The sequence below is a fragment of the Leucopleurus acutus genome (assembly GCF_964270905.1).
Source record: "Leucopleurus acutus genome assembly, chromosome: 21".
In the NCBI taxonomy this organism is placed as follows: Eukaryota; Metazoa; Chordata; class Mammalia; order Artiodactyla; family Delphinidae; genus Leucopleurus; species Leucopleurus acutus.
Window position 1 is genome coordinate 14136928 of NC_139163.1, and position 19919 is coordinate 14156846.

Sequence of the window (19919 nt, forward strand, 5' to 3'; positions counted from 1 at the left end):
TCTTTCTGACTTACTTCATTCTGTATGACAGACTCTAGGTCCATCCACCTCACTACAAATAACTCAATTTCGTTTTTATGGCTGAGTAATATTCCGTTGTATATATGTGCCACATCTTCTTTATCCATTCATCTGTCGATGGACAATTAGGTTGCTTCCATGTCCTGGCTATTGTAAATAGAGCTGCAATGAACATTGTGGTGCATGACTCTTTTTGAATGATGGTTTTCTCAGGGTATGTGTCCAGTAGTGGGATTGCTGGGTCATATGGTAGTTCTATTTTTATTTTTTTAAGGAACCTCCATACTGTTCTCCATAGTGTCTGTATCAGTTTACATTCCCACCAACAGTGCAAGAGGGTTCCCTTTTCTCCACACCCTCTCCAGCATTTATTGTTTGTAGATTTTTTGATATGGCCATTCTGACCGGTGGAAGCATGGAGTCTTAACCCCTGGACAGCCCAGGGAGTTCCCCTCCCTGCAGATATTTTTAGACAATTATGATAATTATTTTAATTTGTAGCCAGCTTTTTAGAGCCAAATATACCCACTGAAGACTTTCATAGAGGTACCAGGAAGATTCTATGATCATGAAGCGCCCCAAATATTAATTACTACCCAAATAGTGTATTTGTTTTCTAGGGCTGCTATAACAAAGTGTCGCAAACTGGGTGGCTTAAAACAACAGAGATGTATTTGTCATAGTTCTGGAAACTGCAAGTCCGATATCAGATGCCCGCAGAGCCACGCTCCCTCTGAAACCTGTAGGGAAGGCTCTTCCTTACGTCTTCCTGACTTCGGGCGGTGGCCTTCAAAGATTGACAGGGCTGGGCCTACAGCTGCATCACTCCAACCTCTGCCTCTGTCATTATGTGGTGTTCTCCCTGGGTGTCTGCATTCAAATTTCTCTCTTCTTAAGGGTATTGGATTAGGGCCCATGCTAATGACCCTGTCTTATGTTGATTTTATCTGTAAAGATCCTATTTCCAAATAAGGTTACATTCACACAGACTGGGAGTTAGGATTTCATCACATCTTTATGGGGAACACAATTCAGCCCGCAACAGATAGGATACATGCAAACACACCTCAGAGACAGACTGCTTTCAAGGCTGGGATTTGCAAGAGGAGGAGCTTTTCTGTAGCCTTCTTGACAGTATCTGCCTACTTAAAGAAAATCCTGTGCATAGAGGGAAGTGGATAGTAATGAAAGCATAGAAATATCTAAAGTTAGAGAGCTGAAGACAGGTGGGTGAATCCCGCACTGTTCATGTAGGGCTGCTCTTCCAAGGTGGAGGAGGGCGATTTGCTCCTATGGTTACTGCCCTCTGTATATGGAATATATATCATATATATGACTCACTCCCCTTGCTTTGATTCTGTGCTCACCTAACAATCTTCCAACTTAATTTGACCTCAACAGGAATTCCTCCCCTAGGGAAAGAGCAGAGGACAACACTGCAGTTATTAGTTAACACATTTGAGTTGGGGCTTATGCATCAGTATTTTTGAGTCATGTTGGTGGGGCTCCATCCTAAGAGGCTGGTCAGCTATGAAGGTCCTGGGCCTGTAAAATCAGGAACCCTGAGACATGGCAGCAGACAAGGGCTGCTCCCAAGGAACTGGGTGAGCTGAACCAAGCTTCACTCAACAATGACCCTTTTTGCTGCCTGTCCGTTCAAGTTAAATTACATCTGTTCAGAATCAATCAGTTGATTAGCAGCTTAAACCTGAACTCTCATACTCCAGAAATGATCTGAATACATGTTTTTATTAACCTTCCCTCCTATCAGAGAGCTGGCCATGGTTCCTTTGGTCTTGTCAGATTGGGTAAGTCCCAGATCTTTTGGAATCAGGGTTATCGTTCCCAGGTTTATGGTCAAATTCCTCACCATCAGCCCAGAGTTCTGCGAATCTGGTGAAGCTCTAAGGGTGCTGGAGAAATTGGAGAGTGTTCCTTTAAGGCACGGATCAAGGAGGGGACCAGGTGTCCGTTGTAGACGCAGCCCCAGGCTGCAGTCTAGGGCCCAATTAGCAGTGAGCTAAGCAGGGTTTTTGTTTAGCTTAGCAACGGCCTGCGCGGTCCCGGGGGCCCGTCGGGGTATCTGCGGCGGGCGGAGGCCCGGGCCTCTATCCTCAGCTCGCGGTGGCGCTGGCAGCTGCAGAAGTCGCCTCCGTGGGCTCCCGGACCCCTGGCCCTCGGGGTCTCGCAGCACTAGGGCAGAGAAGGGACTGCTCCCCGCGTCGGGGAAGGTCCAGCCGAGCGGGGCCGAGCGCCCGGCAGGGATCCTCCGCGTGGAGAGAGCACCAGAGGCTCCCGGGGTGCGCGGCTTGAGGGGACCCCACGACCGCCGTCCCCGCCCCGGGCCGCCTCGTCGCCATCCCTACGGGCGGCGGTGGATGGAGCCCCGCAGCCCGGCTCCCCGCGGGTTTGAGGTTCGGGCAGCAGCCAGGACAGCATTTCCAAGGCCAGGACATGAAGGTCGCTGTGTTGGACCTTGGGTCTCTCTTTGCCAAAATCTTCAAGACCTCTACGGCGCCCGCGGCGGTTCCGTCGCCGGTCGCCTCCTCCAGCCACTCGCGAGGCGCAGCCACCGCAGGGCCGGCGGGCATCGGGGCGGGCACCAGGCTTGGCACGGCCCCGCCCTTGACCCTCTTTCCAGCCCTGGCGCCCGACTCCCGCTCCGGTTCGCGGGGGGCACCAGCCCTGCAGCAGCCGACACCCGCCCCGCTCCGTCCTCTGCTCGCCGCCTCCCACCCCCGGGTCTCGGTCGCGAGCCGCACGGCAGAAGCGGGAGGGACGCCCCTCTGGCTGCCCAGTAGCCCGAGAGCAGCCAAAGTCCAGTCCTCGCCCCCGCCCCTGCCCGCGGCCCCCTCCAGCGGCGTCTGCGGCGCAGCCGGCTCCCCAGTCCCCCAGGTGGCCGTGGCGCGGCCGCCCCAGGGCCCTGGCGGGGTCTTGGCGGCGCTGCCGTCCATCGGGGGCTCCGCGGGCAGCGGCAGTGTGACCGCGAGCGCACGGAACCCTCGCCCGCCCGGCCCCGGGGAGCGAGAGCCCGGCGCTCGGGTGCCCCCCCGGGCCTGGCCCCAAGACCCTGTTCTTCACCCTGCCGGACCTCTGCGAAGAGTGGGCCTCGAACAGCGACTCGGAGGACGGCCGAGAAGCGTGAGTAGCGGCTGGGGCCAGGCAGGTCCTTCTTGGGTTGGGACCCCTGCGCCTCCACCTGTCACACCCACCTTGCCAGGCGCCCGTTACAAAACTGCACTATTTGCAGTAACTTCCACTAAGTGCCCTGGGTACGTCCCTGCACTTTTCTTGGATCCTTATTCCTCGGCTTTCTTTTCTTTTCAAACAGAGGCTGTGACAGGCTTTTGATCAACTTTCTCGGAGGTAATCCTCTGCTGTTCACTAGCAGAGAGGGAGGGAAGATGAAGCGGGACTTGAAGGAGAGGAGGACAAAGTTTTGTTTCTTTTCTAGCTGAAGCTTTGACTCAGGTCATTTGATAGCCAGGTTTCCTTAAGGACTTTGAAAGGAGCCTTTCTCTAATGCAGGATACGGCGGACGTGCAGGGTACCCAATACCTACACTGGCGGCTATAATTTTAAGAAATGGTGAGACACACGGTGCCTCCCTCCTTTTCAAGGATCAGCCCCAATTCTCATCCTAAGTGGGATTTTTTGTGTGTGAGACATCGAGTTGATTTACATATGTATAACATCATCTGACACAATGGATTTGTATCATATAGCCTAGAGCTCCTGTGTTACTGCCATGGGGCCCTGAGGTACTCCGGAAACGCTGACTGACTTCGTGGGAGCCATCTCAATGGGAATTAGGGGACACTTCCCTCAACACACAGACATACACACACACACTCACACTCACATACTACCCTTTCACCACCAGGAGCAGTGATGAAAACATTCCTCTTGTAAAATGTGGATTTTAGAACAAAGGCAAATTTTATTTTTTTAATGAGAAGATATAGCTCCTCTTAGTGGGTATAAAAATGTTCAGCCTTCTTGAATTTCACAAAAGGATAGTGAAATGTTCAAAGGCAAACCAGAAAGTCCCGTTCACAGATGGAGATTTCTGTATTGTAATCTAGCAAAGGAAGAATGGTCAGGGAAGAATGGTCAGGCCTGTTAGCAGAGAAGCTCTCTTCTCCCCCCAAAAATGGACAGGAAAACTTTTGCATTAAGACTGATTCTAACTCAATCAAAATTTAAATAACTATTTTCACAAAACTGCATGACGTTCATCTCAGTGCTAAAATAAGTTAAAGAGTAAGTTGTTCCTTTTCATTTAAAATATTATATTATGAAATAGATGAATCAACTGATTTTTTTTTCCCCTAAGGAAAATCAGTTGCATTTGGATAAGTGGCTAGAATACATATGTCTAAGGAATTAGGCCTTTGTTATTGGCTACTGGTCCTTAACATTTATGCAATTAATGTTTTATGAGCAAATAGATATACACACTGACCTTAAACTCTAGTCTTAGTGTTTTTTTCCAACAGGCACTGAAACATTCAGCATGGCCAGTGGAAAGCACTGGTGTTGGTTTCCGTTCTTAAACATCTTAAACCATGTTTTGCATTGTCCAAAAATGCTTAATGGATACTTTTTGAATAACACTGTATTTGGCACTATTTACAGTATGCTAATCTACATTAGCAAAGATATCCAATTGTACCGAAAGGGCATACATTGAATTTTACACAATTGCTTTGAGGAATAATAGGTACAGATACGTGTGTTCAAGGATCTTCCTAATTATGTGCCTTTGTACTCTCCATGGGACGTCTGACAGACCTTCAAGTACATTAGTTTTGTATTTTTTTTACATATGCAAATAGTCGTGTTCCCTTCCTTCCATACCTCCTTTCTTTTTTTAATCATGAAGTTAAGAAACGGATAGGGGAAAAGAAGAAAGGAAGGAATTTTTCCTTCAGTCTTATAGACCTTTTGCATCTTGAAGTATATTTTTTTTCACTCCCGGGTTTCTGGGGTGGCTATTTATAACACTGAATAAACAAACATGCTTCAGCACTGCATTTAAATTTTACAACTACTACCTTATCTGTCAGTGTGCAGTTAGCGGCTGCTAGTCATTAGCCTGCCTGATTAATAACAAAATCGTGTACTTGGTTTTCTCAAGCCCAGGGATGCAGAGAGTGGAAGATGGTTAAAGTAAGAATAAGAGGGGGGGGCGGGGAAGCACAGCTAGAGAGAATGTGGATAGGTGTAAGACAAGTGCAAGCAAATCCTGAGAAACACGGTCTAATTTGAAGACCACCGCACTCATTTACAAAGAAAAGTCCTCATTCACAGTTTATATTTTTTGGAAGAAAACCCATGTATTTTACCTTTGACCTGATTCTGTCCTTGGCCTTTGTTAAAACGAAAAATAGTGAAATTACTTTGAGTGGGGACATAGGCACACTTTCAATTCAGAGCCTTTTCATTTTTCACCAAGGTGCTATGTAATAGCATGAGTTTTGATCTCTGATTCATGGATTAAATAAATGCCTGGCCCACAGAAGAGGGGTTTGCCCTTTTCAGTCCACAAGACATACTGGTGGCCACATTTGAACCAGAGGCCGAGATACTGAGTGGCCTTATTTACCTCTCTGCTGCACCCCCCAGATGTGCGATTCAGCACTTTCATCCTCACCTTCACCTCCCTGTGTCTTTCACATATAACGTTGTCCCTCATTCACACTGGTTTCTGTTCTCCCCAGCCCTCTTTCCTACCTCCTTTTGCATTTCCGGTTTGAACTACACAGTTATCACCTTGTAAAAGGGCTTTTCGTTTGTTCTGCAAATAGAAGAATTTCTAACAGTAGATAAGGCAGATAGATGGAGAATTGCTGTGTATGAAGGTTGGTAGAGTTAAACTTCACATGGTCAGGAAGTATTTCTATCTTTTTTAAATTATCGCTGATAACAGAGAGTCATTGCTCTTTTGAGTGACTGAGTTTTCTTGTTAAAGTCACGTAAGTGTGGAAATATCATAGTTGGTGCCTGCAGGACTTGTTAACTTGACTGCCAATGAAATGAATGCAGGGACTTCTCTGAGGCAGCCGAGTTGGAGCGATACTTAAGGACCCAGGCAGGAATCCAAAGAGTTGGATTCCAATCTCAAACCATTTGCTAGCTGTGTAATTCTGGGCAAGCTCTTCAGTTTTCCAAACTGTAGGTTTTCCACCTGGACAAAATGGAGATAATAATACTCTCCTCACAGGGATGTTCCAAAAATTCATTGAAATAATATTTTAGGTGCCTAACACATGGAGAAGTGTTTAAAAAATAGTATCTGATTATTATCTGCTTCTTGGCACAGGAATGAAAATAGAAAACATGTTTCATTGAAGAATACACTGCAGGAGAAAAAGAGAGCGACAGAAAAAATTCATTGATATTTATTGTACAACTGTAATAAATGGCATCTTTTAGTGCAATTATTTGGGAGAACAAGTTGCAGTACACTCTAATCTTTCATTATTTTCCCTGTAAAATTTACAGAAGATAAAGGTTACTTTAATTAGTATTACTACTCATTGCTGTACAATACCTGGAAGAAAATGTATTTGCCACCCTGGGATCAAACTTTTTTACTTTGCGAGACATTGCAGAATAACCAGTAGCATCACAAATCAAACTTTGTATAGCTCTTGCGCATTCCTACCCAGTGATCGTATTATATATATGCACAGCATATCTTTTTTTAAATGATAAACTCTTTGTCCTGTGACACTTAACACACACCCACAAAAGGCATTTAATAAATACTTATTAAAAGAATAAATGAAAATATTTTCATCACAAAATCCACTTTCATGGGTTCCTAACCTTATAAAAATCAAGAGGAAATTTAAATGTCCTTCTTTAAGAAATTGTCTTGGGCCTTTCTGTTTCATTGTCTTGGAGTTTTCCCAGAGTTAGTAATGCTTCCTGCTGGGAGTTTGCATTTCCACAGGGATGAATGGTGAGCTCAGTAGACAATTGTCATATGACTGTTACTTTCTATTACAGTCATATGACCATCAATTTCGTTAAAAATAGTAATGAACTTGACTTGGTCGTTCATGTCTAGCATTTGCTTAAACCCAAGAAAAGAATTTTGTTCTTAATGTCATACAGTAGGTTTTTAAGCTTTAAATTATCTTCTTTACTTTGTTATTATATTTGAAGTCTCAAAAATTGAATTTGAGCTATCATGTTCTGCTGTGTATTTAAAAAACACATTCTGAATTTTTTCTAATGTGATAGGTAACGTGTGTACTTGATATGTTAGCAGTTACCAGTTAGTTACCTGTTACCAATCCGTGATAAGTACAGAAAGTGAGGATAAGTCTTTAGAAAAGTTTATAGCAATTGACAGAGTAACTTTATGTCTGTTGACTGATAACAAACTTTTGGATTTGTATTTTGTGTATCTTATTTTCCATTTTACTTCCTAGTAATTTATTTTCATTACACTTTAAAAATTATAACATCCATAATTTATAGGAAATTTTTTTTTTTTTTTTTTTGAGGTATGCGGGCCTTTCACTGTTGTGGCCTCTCCCCGTTGCTCCGGACGCGCAGGCTCAGCGGCCGTGGCTCACAGGCCCAGCCGCTCCGCGTCATGTGGAATCTTCCCGGACCGGGGCATGATCCCGTGTCCCCTGCATCGGCAGGTGGACTCTCAACCACTGCGCCACCAGGGAAGCCCCATAATATTATTCTTTACTTTTTTTTTTTTCCTGTCATGTCTCCTTTCATATAAATAGTATTAGCAGGTATGTGTTTATTTTAGGTACCATCAGTTTTCCTGATTCACACACACACATACACACCCTACATATATATACATATGTATGTATCATTAATTTCAGAATTTATAACCACTTACCACTTTAAAGCTGATGATTTGTAAACATGGTGAGGACCCTAGTATCCGTAGTTCAAGAAATGGATCATTGTTTTGCTGTTGGTAGTTGGTTTCTTATTATCATCTTAGGGTTGTCCATTAAGAGTCAGATTCAAAATAAATAAACTGGATTTTTCACTATTAAATGTAATAGGCATGGTTTACCTCTGTAAATGCTGAGCTGGAGGAATAGGTGGGCTTCTTTGTACCTATTCAGATTTAGAAGGCCTTAGATCTCAAAGGAGAATGGATGCCCACAGCAGGCTGGACTGTGTTCCAGCGTCCCCTTTATTCATTGTAATTATTAAGAATCTCTTACTGGGAAAAGGCACGCGACAGGTGGTGTCTGCCCTTGGACATGTTACTTTGAAAATGTGTATTACTTCAGCCAACTCACCCGTATTTCTCTCAGTTTATGAAAATGGTGGCTTGGCCATTTTGCTATCTCACGGCATAGAATCTGGTGACTCTAGTCCTGGTATTATTGTATGACTTCAAGATTGAAACAAGCACATATTAATAAACCAAAACACAGGTGTACTCTCCGGTTTGTAGAAAAGTTATTGGACTGTATAGATAAAGCATCTGTTTGAAGATGGGAGAGACAGGACGGCATCGGAAGCAAATCTTCGGTGCCTAAGTAGACCTAGAGTTTCTGTTAATCAGATTAGCATCTTGCATTTAACAGGCTGAGACTTGAATTTTTTTTAAACCTCCCTCTACTTCCCTGCCCTCCCCCCCGCCACGCCCAACTAGGAATCCTTCGATGGGAGGGTGGGGGTAGGTGAAATTGTCTGTATTTCTCCGGTTCATTCAAATTCTATTTAAAAGGATTAAGGACAGCAAACACCTGTCTGGGTAGCCCCGGGGAAGGGGTAGGAAGGCCAGACCGGTGCGCACTGGAGGCCCAGAGAGGGCAGTGGGGCCGGCGGGTGCCCAGAGGCCTAGTGGCCCGTGGTCAAAGCTCAGGACACTGGGTTATAAAATGTGGCCCCTGGCAGCGGGAAGGGGGCACGGCGTGCTTTTCCGGAGGTCGGGATCCGGGGAGAGTGGGACGCGGACCGAGGGCAGAGGGCGGCGGGTGGGAGTGGGGGGCGCCGGCAGGCTCCGGAAGAGGGGACGCCGCGGGGAACCTCCGACTGGCCCAGCCCGAACCCAGCGAGGGGCGCGGCGGCCAGCGGAGGAGGAGGAGGGAAGGGCGTGGGCCGGGAGGCGTGGCGTTGCCGCGCCGCGCCGCGCCGGAATCTGGCGCTTTCGGGGCCGAGGGAGCCGGGGCGGGGGAAGCAGCGCCGGGCGAGCGGAGAACACCACGCCCATGGACCGCGCAGCCCGGGCTGGGAGCGCCCCTGGCCGCGCCGCTCAAGACTCGCGGTTCCCGGCGGTGCCGCCGCCGCACGTGCAGGGCTAGCGGGCGGGGACGCAGGGCTGGGCGGCCGGGGAGCCCGGGCCCCGGGGGCGCGGGGGCGCCGCCTGCAGGGGGCCGGCTCGGCGTGGCAGCGCCGGGCGGCGCCCAGGCCTAGGGGCTCTGGGCCTGGCCCGTGGGACGCGAGCCCAGACCTGGGGCTGATGGTGATTGGGTGAGTCCTGATCTGGGAAGGGCGGGGAGGGGGGGGATGAGCTTGCCTTCGTGTTACCTTTTTGTGCCACAAGCGTGATTTTTATCTGCTTGCAAAGTCAGAGTCCATCTGGTCTGTTTCCCTGCATCCATTCCTGAAATCTCGTGCTGACGCCATCAAGCCCTCCGGAGCGTTCGTGGCGTCTGAGATGACTTCTCTTCAGTCCCAAGAGCTGGGAGCCTCGGTTGCTTCTAGAATGAGCTTGTATAAGTCAGGGCTTACCATCCTGCGTTCCAACCCATTCAGAATGCAGTACTCATTTCAGACAATCTTTTTAAGCAGAAATATAAAATTTGAAAGCTGTCATCACTGTTTAATAATTGAATTTCATTTTTAAAGTAAATTTACTTTACTTATTTTTGGATGCGTTGGGTTTTCATTAATGCGCAGGCTTTCTCTAGTTGCTTCGGGGCTGTGCAGTGTGCAAGCTTCTCATTGCGGTGGCTTCTCTTGTTATGGAGCGCAGGCTCTAGGCACGTGGGCTTCAGTAGTTGTGTCATGCGGGCTCAGTAGTTGTGGTGCACGGGCTTAGTTGCTCCGCGGCATGTGGGCTATTCCCAGACCAGGGCTCGAACCCTTGTCCCCTGTACTGGCAGGTGGATTCTTAACCACTGCGCCACCAGGGAAGTCCCTAATAATTGAATTTCTATAGGGCAAAGTGGCAGAGGTTTGTGGGCTATCAAGAGGCAACTTTTAAAAAGTAAAAGTAGATAATCTAGTAATTTCTTTGACAACTGGAATGGAGTGACTCGGGGAGATTGAGACTGAGCTTTAATTTAACTTTGATGCACCAACAAATTAGTGCAATATAGTTTGGTGGTTGCACTTCAGTCTACCCTAAAACCCAGATCCTGTTCTGAAATGAACAGCCTTTAACCTAACGACTACCAGCATTTTATCATCTCTAAAATGTAAGCCGTATGGACAGGAACTAGTGTAAAACTGTTATGTCTACGTATTATGTAATAAAAGCTTATTAGACATCCCAGCACTTTCAAGTTTTAAGATATTTATAAGACACATACTGTAAATTGTGTATACTTTCCTAGACTCTATAGATTACATGAGTTGATAGTTACAGGGAATTAAAGATGTTCAATATTATGCCTGAAATAACTCTACAATGCATGGTTAGAGGACAGAGAAACCACAAGATTCAAAACAAAACGTAAAAAGAAAAAAGGCAAGTTCTATACATTCTGTTCTTCATTCACAATGTCAGTAATGTGGTTCCTGGAGAGACATGGAGATCAGATGGCCTGGGTCCTGGAACCAGCTGCAGCCCTATCTGCTTTGTGACCTTGGAGAGTCATTGAGTTTACTGGGCTCAAATTCCTCTTCAGAATTCCTCTGAACTTTGTGGTCAAACGTATATGTTATTAAGCTGAACTCTGACGTTTAAGACATTCCACAGAAGTATAGGGACTTCGAAGGAGAGGAGGCAGGGAAGAGCCCAGGAGAAAAGAGCTGGAGAAACGGTGTGGAGGCAGCTGGTGTTTTCAGGCATCTGTTTTATGGTAATCCGTCCCCTACCCAGCATCCCTGAGTCTTGAAGACCTTCTGTCCTCAGCTACACCTTGAAGTGCGTAGGAATGCTGATCTGCGCAAGGATATGCTACAATGTCAAGAGAGGAATTCCTTCTTCCATTCTGTAAACAGCTTTCTTCTTAGTTTGAAAAGTCACCCCTTTTCCCCCTTAGAAAATGGCGAATTTTCTGAAGGAAGAAATTATTGTTCATTGAAAACAAAACAAACTGGCCTGAGTCTGATTAGTGAATTTAGCTTTCAAGTTGCACAAAAGGCAGAGGAGAAGCTCAAAGAAAGAAAGGTGGATGTGAGTGGATTAGACACTCCATAAAAAGTCATTTTGGGAGAGATCTGCTACGCTAAGAGCTGTGGATCTTCCTTCTTCATAAAGGATGAAAAATTCTCTGGCAACATCTTGGATGTGGAGGATATTTTCATGTCCAGTCACCATGTCATCTTTTGTATTAAGCAGGAACATTCTGAGTAATTAGAGGGCCAAAGCACGCTCTTTGTTTGAGGTACTAATTTAGTCTTTGCCTAGTGATTCTTCCAATAAACAGAGAGCACCTCTAGGTGTCAGGCAGTATTTTAAGTGCTACAGATAGAAGACAATAAAGTATCAGGAACATCCCAATAAAAAACTAAAGTCCCAAGAGAGATAGGAAATGCCGGGAGAGGTGGAAAAAACCCAAGAAAATGGTGTTTTCATCGTGTGGCATATGCCAGCAATAATAGCAGTGAAAGCAACCTGATTTACCCGGCTTGATTACGTAAACACTTTACAGACTTCATCTAATTTAAGTCTCACAACAACTGGAGAAGTAACTTCTCAAGCACACAGCCTGTCAGTGGCAGAGCAAGATTCTAATCCATGTTATTATTCTATGGATATTACAAAAGAACAGTATTTTATCTAATTCACCACCCTGAGGTTTAAAATTCTTTCTCAATAACAAGCAAATTAACTCATATACCAGTATATAGTTTGTAACATTCAAAGCAGATCTATTTGATGTAATTTTTTGTTGATTGCCTCTTTTAATGTCATAAGCATTTTTATGTTTATCTAGAGTTATAGAGTCACGTGGAAATGACTGAATAGGGCTAGAGGTAAAGCAATTTATTGGCATAAAAGCTTGTCCTGTGTTCTTTTCTCTGCTACCCTTTCTTTAACAGCTTTATTCTCAGGATTGCTTGGTGTACTTATGACTGTTGAGCACTAAAGAGAGGAAAAAAATCCTATAATTCTGTTATTCTCTCTTGTAAAGATATCTATATGATCGCTCACCTCTGTTTATAGTAATTAATTTGTTTTAAAAATTATCTTTTTTGTAGAGTACTGTAGGTATACAACTAAGGACAGAACTGATTCTCTGATTAATATTTTTTTAAAACTATTTACATACAGAAATATAAATGATGAAAATTAGGTACCATTTAATTGAAAGCAAAAGCAAACTTTTTAAATGAGTGGTGTCCCTGTTAGAAATATTGAAAGTTGACATTTTTTCCCCAAATGACTATCATATCTTAAGTTAATATAAAATATAAGTTATTTGTATGGGAAAATATTATTTCTATAAAAGAACAGAACTTGTTTACTGTTAAACGTTAGGAAGGTATTTAACTAGAGGGAAGTAAATGTTTTAAAAGGTTCAATGAAAGGACATTTTAATGATTAACACTAACTGGGCTATACAAGCCAGGTTTAATGCCTTATTTAAAATTGAGAGATTTCTTCTGTTTTAGTTTTCCATTACTCTTAATATTTTAAAACTCGCTACAAACCAAGCTAGAATGCCAAACTAAAGTGAGTCATTGTTTGTGTGTTTCAGTCATTTCTTTTATTTCTTTATGTGTTTAGTGATTCAAACGAAGTTGATATATTTTGGAATTAATAAGGAATTATCGAGTTTTTTTCGTGCAAGCCTGGTTGGCTTTTGCAAGCTCCAGGGCACCTGGTCAAGGGGTACGAGGGAGCTGAAATCTAGCTCATGTTTCCATTGCCGAGTTTTGGAGTGAGGCTCCACCTAGGTTTGGAGCAACTTTTATCAGTCTGGCTGAGTCACAAGAAGTTGTTTTTTTCCCAGTTTACATAACAGTTCATGTAGGTTAATAACAACCTTGATTCTAAGAAAAATAAAAATGGTAGGGAACTAGGCTCAGTGTCATGAGGTGTGTGTGGGGTGTGTGTGTGCACACACATGTGTGTTTAGGGGGACATGGTAGGAGGAGAGGGGCAACTTTCTACAAAAGGAAATTTTAAATGTCTTAATGAATACACTTATTACATTACAGATACTTTTCATATTTTATTTTATTTTTTCAGAAGAGGACTGCCAGAAGGATCTGGAAAGCAGAGTTTTGCTGTGAAAAGCAAAGATCCTTTACCTACACATTTTACAAGAAATGTACAGAAAGCCATTGATAAATATACCCGGTAAGAATTAGTCTGTTAAATGTGTCTGACTGCAGAATGAAAATGTGCCCATAGTGAATATGGGAAACAAAGTCACTGATGGGCCATGAATCTCCACAAGTAAAATTAGCAGCTTTATTTTTAGCCAACTGAAATGTTGCACTGTATAAATCTTTTAAATCAGTGTACTGTGAAAATTAACCAATATATTTAAATAAAGAAAGAGGAAGTAGGCACAAGGTCAAGCCACTTCCCAGTATGACCTCTTCTCAGTAAATGTTATTTATGTTACATTTCTTCCTACAGTGAATCCGTGTCATCATTTTCATCAAATGGAAACCCCATGCCCACAGAAGCTCCCGACTCCTGGTCTGGGTCTGGGACACAGAGTTCAACCACAGGCTTATCAACCGAGAGGAGCTCCATTTACTCTTGGAGAGATGATGTATGTCTCACAAAATTTTGGATAATCCCATGGTTATAACTTATAATGATGACTTGCTTTCTTATTTAAAAAAAAATCTTTTTACCAATTTTAAAAGCATTACCTAGTCCACACATACATATACATAAATATAAAAGCACTTACATGTCACACATGAAAACTGAAATTACAGAAACTCTAAGTAAAAATTGCCCATAATCGCATAGTCCAGAGTCTTAGATGTTGTTAATTTTGTTTTTTCCACTTCCCAACCCTCCCCCTCAGGTTGTTATATATGATTTCTTGTATAATACCTATGGCTGGAGATTCAGGAGAGACTGACAATTAGGGGCTTGAGTAAGAGAAAAATTGGGGGAAAATAAAAGCCGTAAAGAAGAAGAATCACCATGATTAGGGAATTTCCCCTGAATATTCTAAGCCAGATGTTTTACTTTGAACGCTAGCTGGAAGATGTTAACCGTAACCCTTTAGGGCGACTCCGCTGGGTGGGACTTGAAGTCTGCAGCCTAGGCTTCTGTTCAGATCTCTGTGATTGCACGGTGGCCGACCTCTTATACCCTCAAGCGTCGGTGAGAATTCGCAGACACAGGCTTTGGTGAGGCCCCTGTGGCTGTGGACGAGTCCCCAGGGGAGCTCCTTGGATGTTCTAAGTCCTGCCCCTTTCTTGTTTGTGTTCTGGTTTTCATTTACTTCTTTAAAGGCCGCTCTTACCCGCATGGCGCGCGGGGGTCTGCTCCCAGGGATGGTTTTGTAGCAGCGATTGTGCAAGGGGCCAGAGGGAGAGGGCCATGCTGCGGGGGGAGACTGAAGGGGAGCCAGCTGTGAGTCAGGCCCTTTCAGACAGGATGGGACTCTGTCACTTGGGATGAACAGCCCGCACCCTCACGCCCGCGCCCTGCCGCCCTGGCTCTTCGGTCAAAAGTGTGCCGACGGGAAGATGGCTGAGGACCATTGCTTTATGAAGCAATACAGTCCAAATTCTGGGATTCCTTTGGTACAAATTTTCAGGTAATTATCCATAGAGAGTCTTATGCCTTCCATGTGTAGAATTTATTCCAGCCCCTAGACAGTAAATTTTGCTTTGAATCTAAAAACATTCATTTACTTTTTGATAGGTAATATTTGCAAAAGCAACAAAATACAAAAGACCGAAAAATGAAAATAAGCCCTCTTCCACACTCCAGCCACCCAGTCCCCTCGTAGGAGGCAAATATTCTTCTGAGTTTTCTCCTTATTTTCATTTTAAAAGGGGTAATTCAACTCCCCTGCAGTCTGGGAATCTATTTTGTTATCAGTTGGGGGGAAGAAGTAACATGGAAAATATCGAATTTTTGCCGTGGAAATCTATGAAAAGTCTTGTGAAAATCAACCTAAATTGACCATTTTGCATCAGGTATGTCAGGCTGAGTACGCACTTGGTCGCTCTGAGTTGTGGGTTAGATTTCAGGTTCACCTGCCACCCCCCAGCCCCTGGGGAGAAAACTGAACAGGGCTCTTGCCCTGCAGCCCCCGGTACAGTGTTGGCTCTTCCAATTGTAGTTATGTTCATTTTTTCCTCACTGGCTGTGGAGACGGTAGGTCTGTTACTTCTCCATCATGGAGAATATATGGAAAGGCTGGAGGGTTTTCTCACTGACCGTTCACTGTGGCCATAGCCCAAGAACCTCTTAAGGCCACACAAGAAAAACGAATGCTCTGGCCCCGCCCTAATAACCACATCTCTTAGGATACCTAAGGTGGGTTTCTTTTTCTGTTTCCTTGATTAAAAGAAAGTGAATGGCCCTTTCTACGAAATAATTTTCCTTTTCATTAGAAAAAAAAGTTTGTAATTTGCAGATGTACTTAGGTGTCTCATGCCCAGCTACATGAGGGACACATGTCTGTGTGCATATATGTGTGCATGTGTAAGTGCTTAGATATATGGTGTGTGTGTCTGTCATTATCAATGTGTGTGTCAATATGTATGTTCATACCTGAAACTATGTCTATGTACAATCTTGAATAGGTCTCATAACTCTAGTTATGAGAATTTCTAGTACTAGAAATTATCTCTATTTAACAGTTAAGGAAACTGAGTCTCAAGGTGGGATGTAATTTTTCAGAAGAGTAAAAATTGGAGCCCTGGTATATTTGGGAGGGCTCCCTCCTATATAAATTTGTAAGTATCATTGATTCTGAAGCCCGTATTTACAACTTTTGGTCTTGTAACTAAATGTGCATTTCTATTTTAGGAGTTTGACAAAGCCAATGCACAGAAAGTACAGCAGTTATTCTGGGAGGTCGAGGAAATGTTATTTGAAGGGAAAGTAAGCCCTCAGACCCAGAATCTATGGGCTGAATGCAGTGAGTGGGCAAGAAGGTCCCTCCATCTGAGGTAAGGGGATTGTTCATGGTAATTCTCCAGAATGTGTTTGGGAACCGCTCACTCTTGACCTGTTGAATAAGTTGGGTATATTTTGAGTAAAAGCACTTGTCAAAATATGTATCTGGAACACATGTCCTTTACTGAGAAATCACGCCTTTGCAATGGTGTCTGAGGAAATCTGGAGACATTCCGATACTCAAGTGCATTTTAATTTGTGAGAAGCAAATGTAGCTCATCCCCAGAAAGGCACTGCATGCATCACAAATGCGAGAATGGAAGAAGGGCAGGAGTTATCCTTTACCTTCACACTCACTAGTCTGTGAGCAACATGTATCTGCCCTTGAGAGCAGTGCACAGGGCGGGGTTGGGCAGGGGAGGTGAACAGAGTGATTATTTGCTGAGTGATTGGATAGGTGAATCTGACCATCTCACCAAGATTCCTTATGTAGGAAGGATCATCTATTTTTTTTATATCAAAGATGAAAGATGTAGATGAGTAAAAAGGGAAGATGTTCTTCCTTCAGTTACTCAGCCAAACCTACTTAGAGGGAAAAAAAATAATCCACGTCAGTTATCTGAAGTTCCTCTATATTATATCTGGGGAGAATAAATTAGAACACTCATACAAATGTTGATAGGTTTTCTGGTTACCTCAACTAAGTAACTTTTTAAAAATCTTGACTGAATAGGTTTTTATTTTTCCTCTCCAGTCCTTTGTAAGCCCCTGCCTTAGTGTGCACTAGATATTAATGATGGATACGGACTTTTCTAGGCATCATGATGCACTTGCCTGAAATCCAGGAGCTCAGATCTGTTTCTTTCAGTGTTGTCTTACATACTTAAGATAAAAATGAAGGAGGAGAGGGTAGAAAAAAGAAAAGATGACAAGGACTGTAAGCCTAGTGTATATATTTACATATTTTTCTGCATTATGTATATATCAGTTAACATTTATAGAGAGCTTCTGTGTGCCCAGCATTACCCTAGTTGTCTGAATCTGGTTACATTATCTATCAGCTACTCGTTAGTCCTACAAGGGCACTATTATTCTACTTTGCATACAAAATCGAACTGATGAAATCAGTGGCTCAGGGAGCCTGAAAACTTTGCCTCAGGTCCCTTCATCAATGGCAAGAAATGTCTGTCCTCTTCCCTCAAAGCCTGTGGTTTTCCTGTGATCCCGTTACACTGCTCATGTACTAATGTCTACCTTATCACTTCATACACGCTCCTTCAAAATACTATAGGGAAGTCCATTACCCAACTTTTAAAATTGCAAAACATCTTTCCCTTTCCAATCAAAAATATTAGTTTCCTTTTTTTTCACTTGCAGAGTATTAGGAAGACAGCTTGTCCTGCCCACTGATGAAGGGGTCCAGCATTTTCAGGGCAGCAAACCTGCTTCTGCCGTCCACAGACCCTTCTCTGACGACTGTGAACCCAGCAGCAACATCAGAGAGTATGTTGCTAGAAGTTACTTTTGAAAAGTATTTTAAATTGCATTTTAGTTATACTTTTTCATGTCTATCTGAGCCATGAGCCTTGGCTCCAACAATTTGGAAGATGGTTGATTTCAATGAAGGGCAGGTACAGAGCATTTTTTTTTTTACGCAAGATGCTTCTGATTTGCAGTTGATGATGGTGATGGTATGTGTGTGTGTAATACAAATATCAAGGGAGTTAACTTTTAAACTGTTTCAAAGACTCTGAAAGGCAGCCTAGATGCAAAATCAAAAACTGCTTTATTGTGATGGATCCTAAGCCACAGGGCAGTAACAGAATAAATAAAGCTCTATTCCGTTTTCTTTTGCTCACTAACAGATTTTGGTAAATCCCTCTATGCCATTCACACATATTCGGGACTGTGCCATGATATCCCTTCATTACAGCAAAGAGGATACAAGCTTGTAGAATAATTTAGACTTTTAAGAAGCCCTTAAAAATTTGAATGATGTCTGAGCCAAAATGTTGCTTTTAAGTGTATGACTTCTGTAAAATGTAATATTTAGTGACTTTTAAAATTTGGGACTCTGTGGCTTTATGGATAATTTAAAGACCTACCACGATCATGTAGACATTGTATTGTTGATGTTCTGCAAACCCTCACGGAGAATCTGATTTTCCCCATAGGCTGTGCATCTCTGGCTCTCAAATAGTCCCGGCGGCACTCTCAGCCCTCACCCTGCCAGGTCCTGTTGGCACAGGGATTGCGGACCTCACGGCACGTTCATCCCTGGAAGAAGAGGTTTATGATGTGGATGGGAAGATTGAAGAGTATTTTGCTTTTGACAGAAAAGAAGAGTAAATAGAATTTTATTTGATATTGACTTAGTACAACAATATTTATTGGGCATGTATTTTGATTATATGCTCCTTTAGTGTTTTGTGCATTTTTCACTTATCCAAAAGATTTTCCATCCTTTTGAGAGTAACGTGCTCCCCAAAGCTTTTAGATTCCTGGCAGGATGTAGATATGCTAGAGCAGCGTTTCCCTTTCTTACTGACAACGTGGCTCAGACAGAAAACAAGAATCGTGTTCAGCATGTTGTAGAAAGTGGAAAGGCAACTAGCGGCCTTTGTCCCCCGGGGCTCCAGGTGCCCTATACCTGGCCACCCATGGGGGCAAAGGGAAAAGTCCAGTCTTTGCACTAAATGCCTATTTGGTTCTTAGACAAAAGTGATCAGTATTGCATAATAAACATTTGCCTCCTGATTGAAAGCTGATACATTAAAAAATAGCAAAGTGCTGTTTAAAAAAGAATGTTAGGTTTATTTATATATGTACGATGTATATATATGCGTGCATGTTGGATAGATAGATAGGTGGCATTATTTGAACTTCAACCTTTGATACTTTAGTGATGAAAATGGGTTTTGTCCTTAGTGACGAGGACTGTCTTGAACAAAACCCAGCTCATCACCACAGGACGTGGCATAAGCACGGACTTCCTCCTATTTCCCCACATGACTGTGTCAGAGACGCGGTGGCTGCAGAAGTGTTTGATCACATCTGGACAGCTGTGGTGGAAATACTGGAAAAGCTGACTAGAAAAAACTGGGAAGTTACACTCACAGGTACTTAATTTGTACTTAATAAGTTGACCTAATGAAAAGAAAAAATAATTTCTGTTCCTCAGCTTTCTGCCCCACGAGTTTGGCCAAATCTAGGACCTGACTGGGGTGAGAAGGGAAGTTGGGTTTTCTACCTTTATTCACAAGTGAGCTTTAATCACTCCATAAAGGACATTCTCGTTTTTTGAGCTATAAAAATGAGGTAGAGGCATTCCTGAAAAAAACACAGAAATACACAAGAAAGAAGCTACAAGTCACTTTTTAAATTCTGGCTTAAAAAAATTACCTAACTGGGGCTTCCCTGGTGACGCAGTGGTTGAGAGTCCGCCTGCCGATGCAGGGGACACAGGTTCGTGCCCCGGTCCGGGAAGATCCCACATGCTGACTAGTGGCTGGGCCCGTGCGCCATGGCCGCTAAGCCTGCGCGTCTGGAGCCTGTGCTCCGCAGCGAGAGAGGCCACAACAGCGAGAGGCCCACGTAACGCAAAAAAAAAAAAAAAAAAAAAAAAAAAAAATTACCTAACTAATCTCTAATAATGGGATATTGTTTTTTAACT

The 19919-nt window shown here is 43.6% G+C and overlaps 1 protein-coding gene across 1 annotated transcript in view; it reads left to right on the forward strand.

Moving 5' to 3' along the window:
• Positions 1 to 2427: 2427 nt before the first annotated feature.
• The window catches only part of FAM149A (family with sequence similarity 149 member A), a 29259-nt gene continuing 11767 nt past the window's right edge, over positions 2428 to 19919 (forward strand). The window contains 8 exon segments of the mRNA XM_082863870.1: positions 2428 to 3066; positions 3068 to 3162; positions 13391 to 13501; positions 13787 to 13925; positions 16157 to 16299; positions 17624 to 17749; positions 18421 to 18591; positions 19175 to 19365. Coding sequence (XP_082719996.1) covers positions 2476 to 3066; positions 3068 to 3162; positions 13391 to 13501; positions 13787 to 13925; positions 16157 to 16299; positions 17624 to 17749; positions 18421 to 18591; positions 19175 to 19365 — 1567 coding nt within the window. The 5' untranslated portion in view covers positions 2428 to 2475.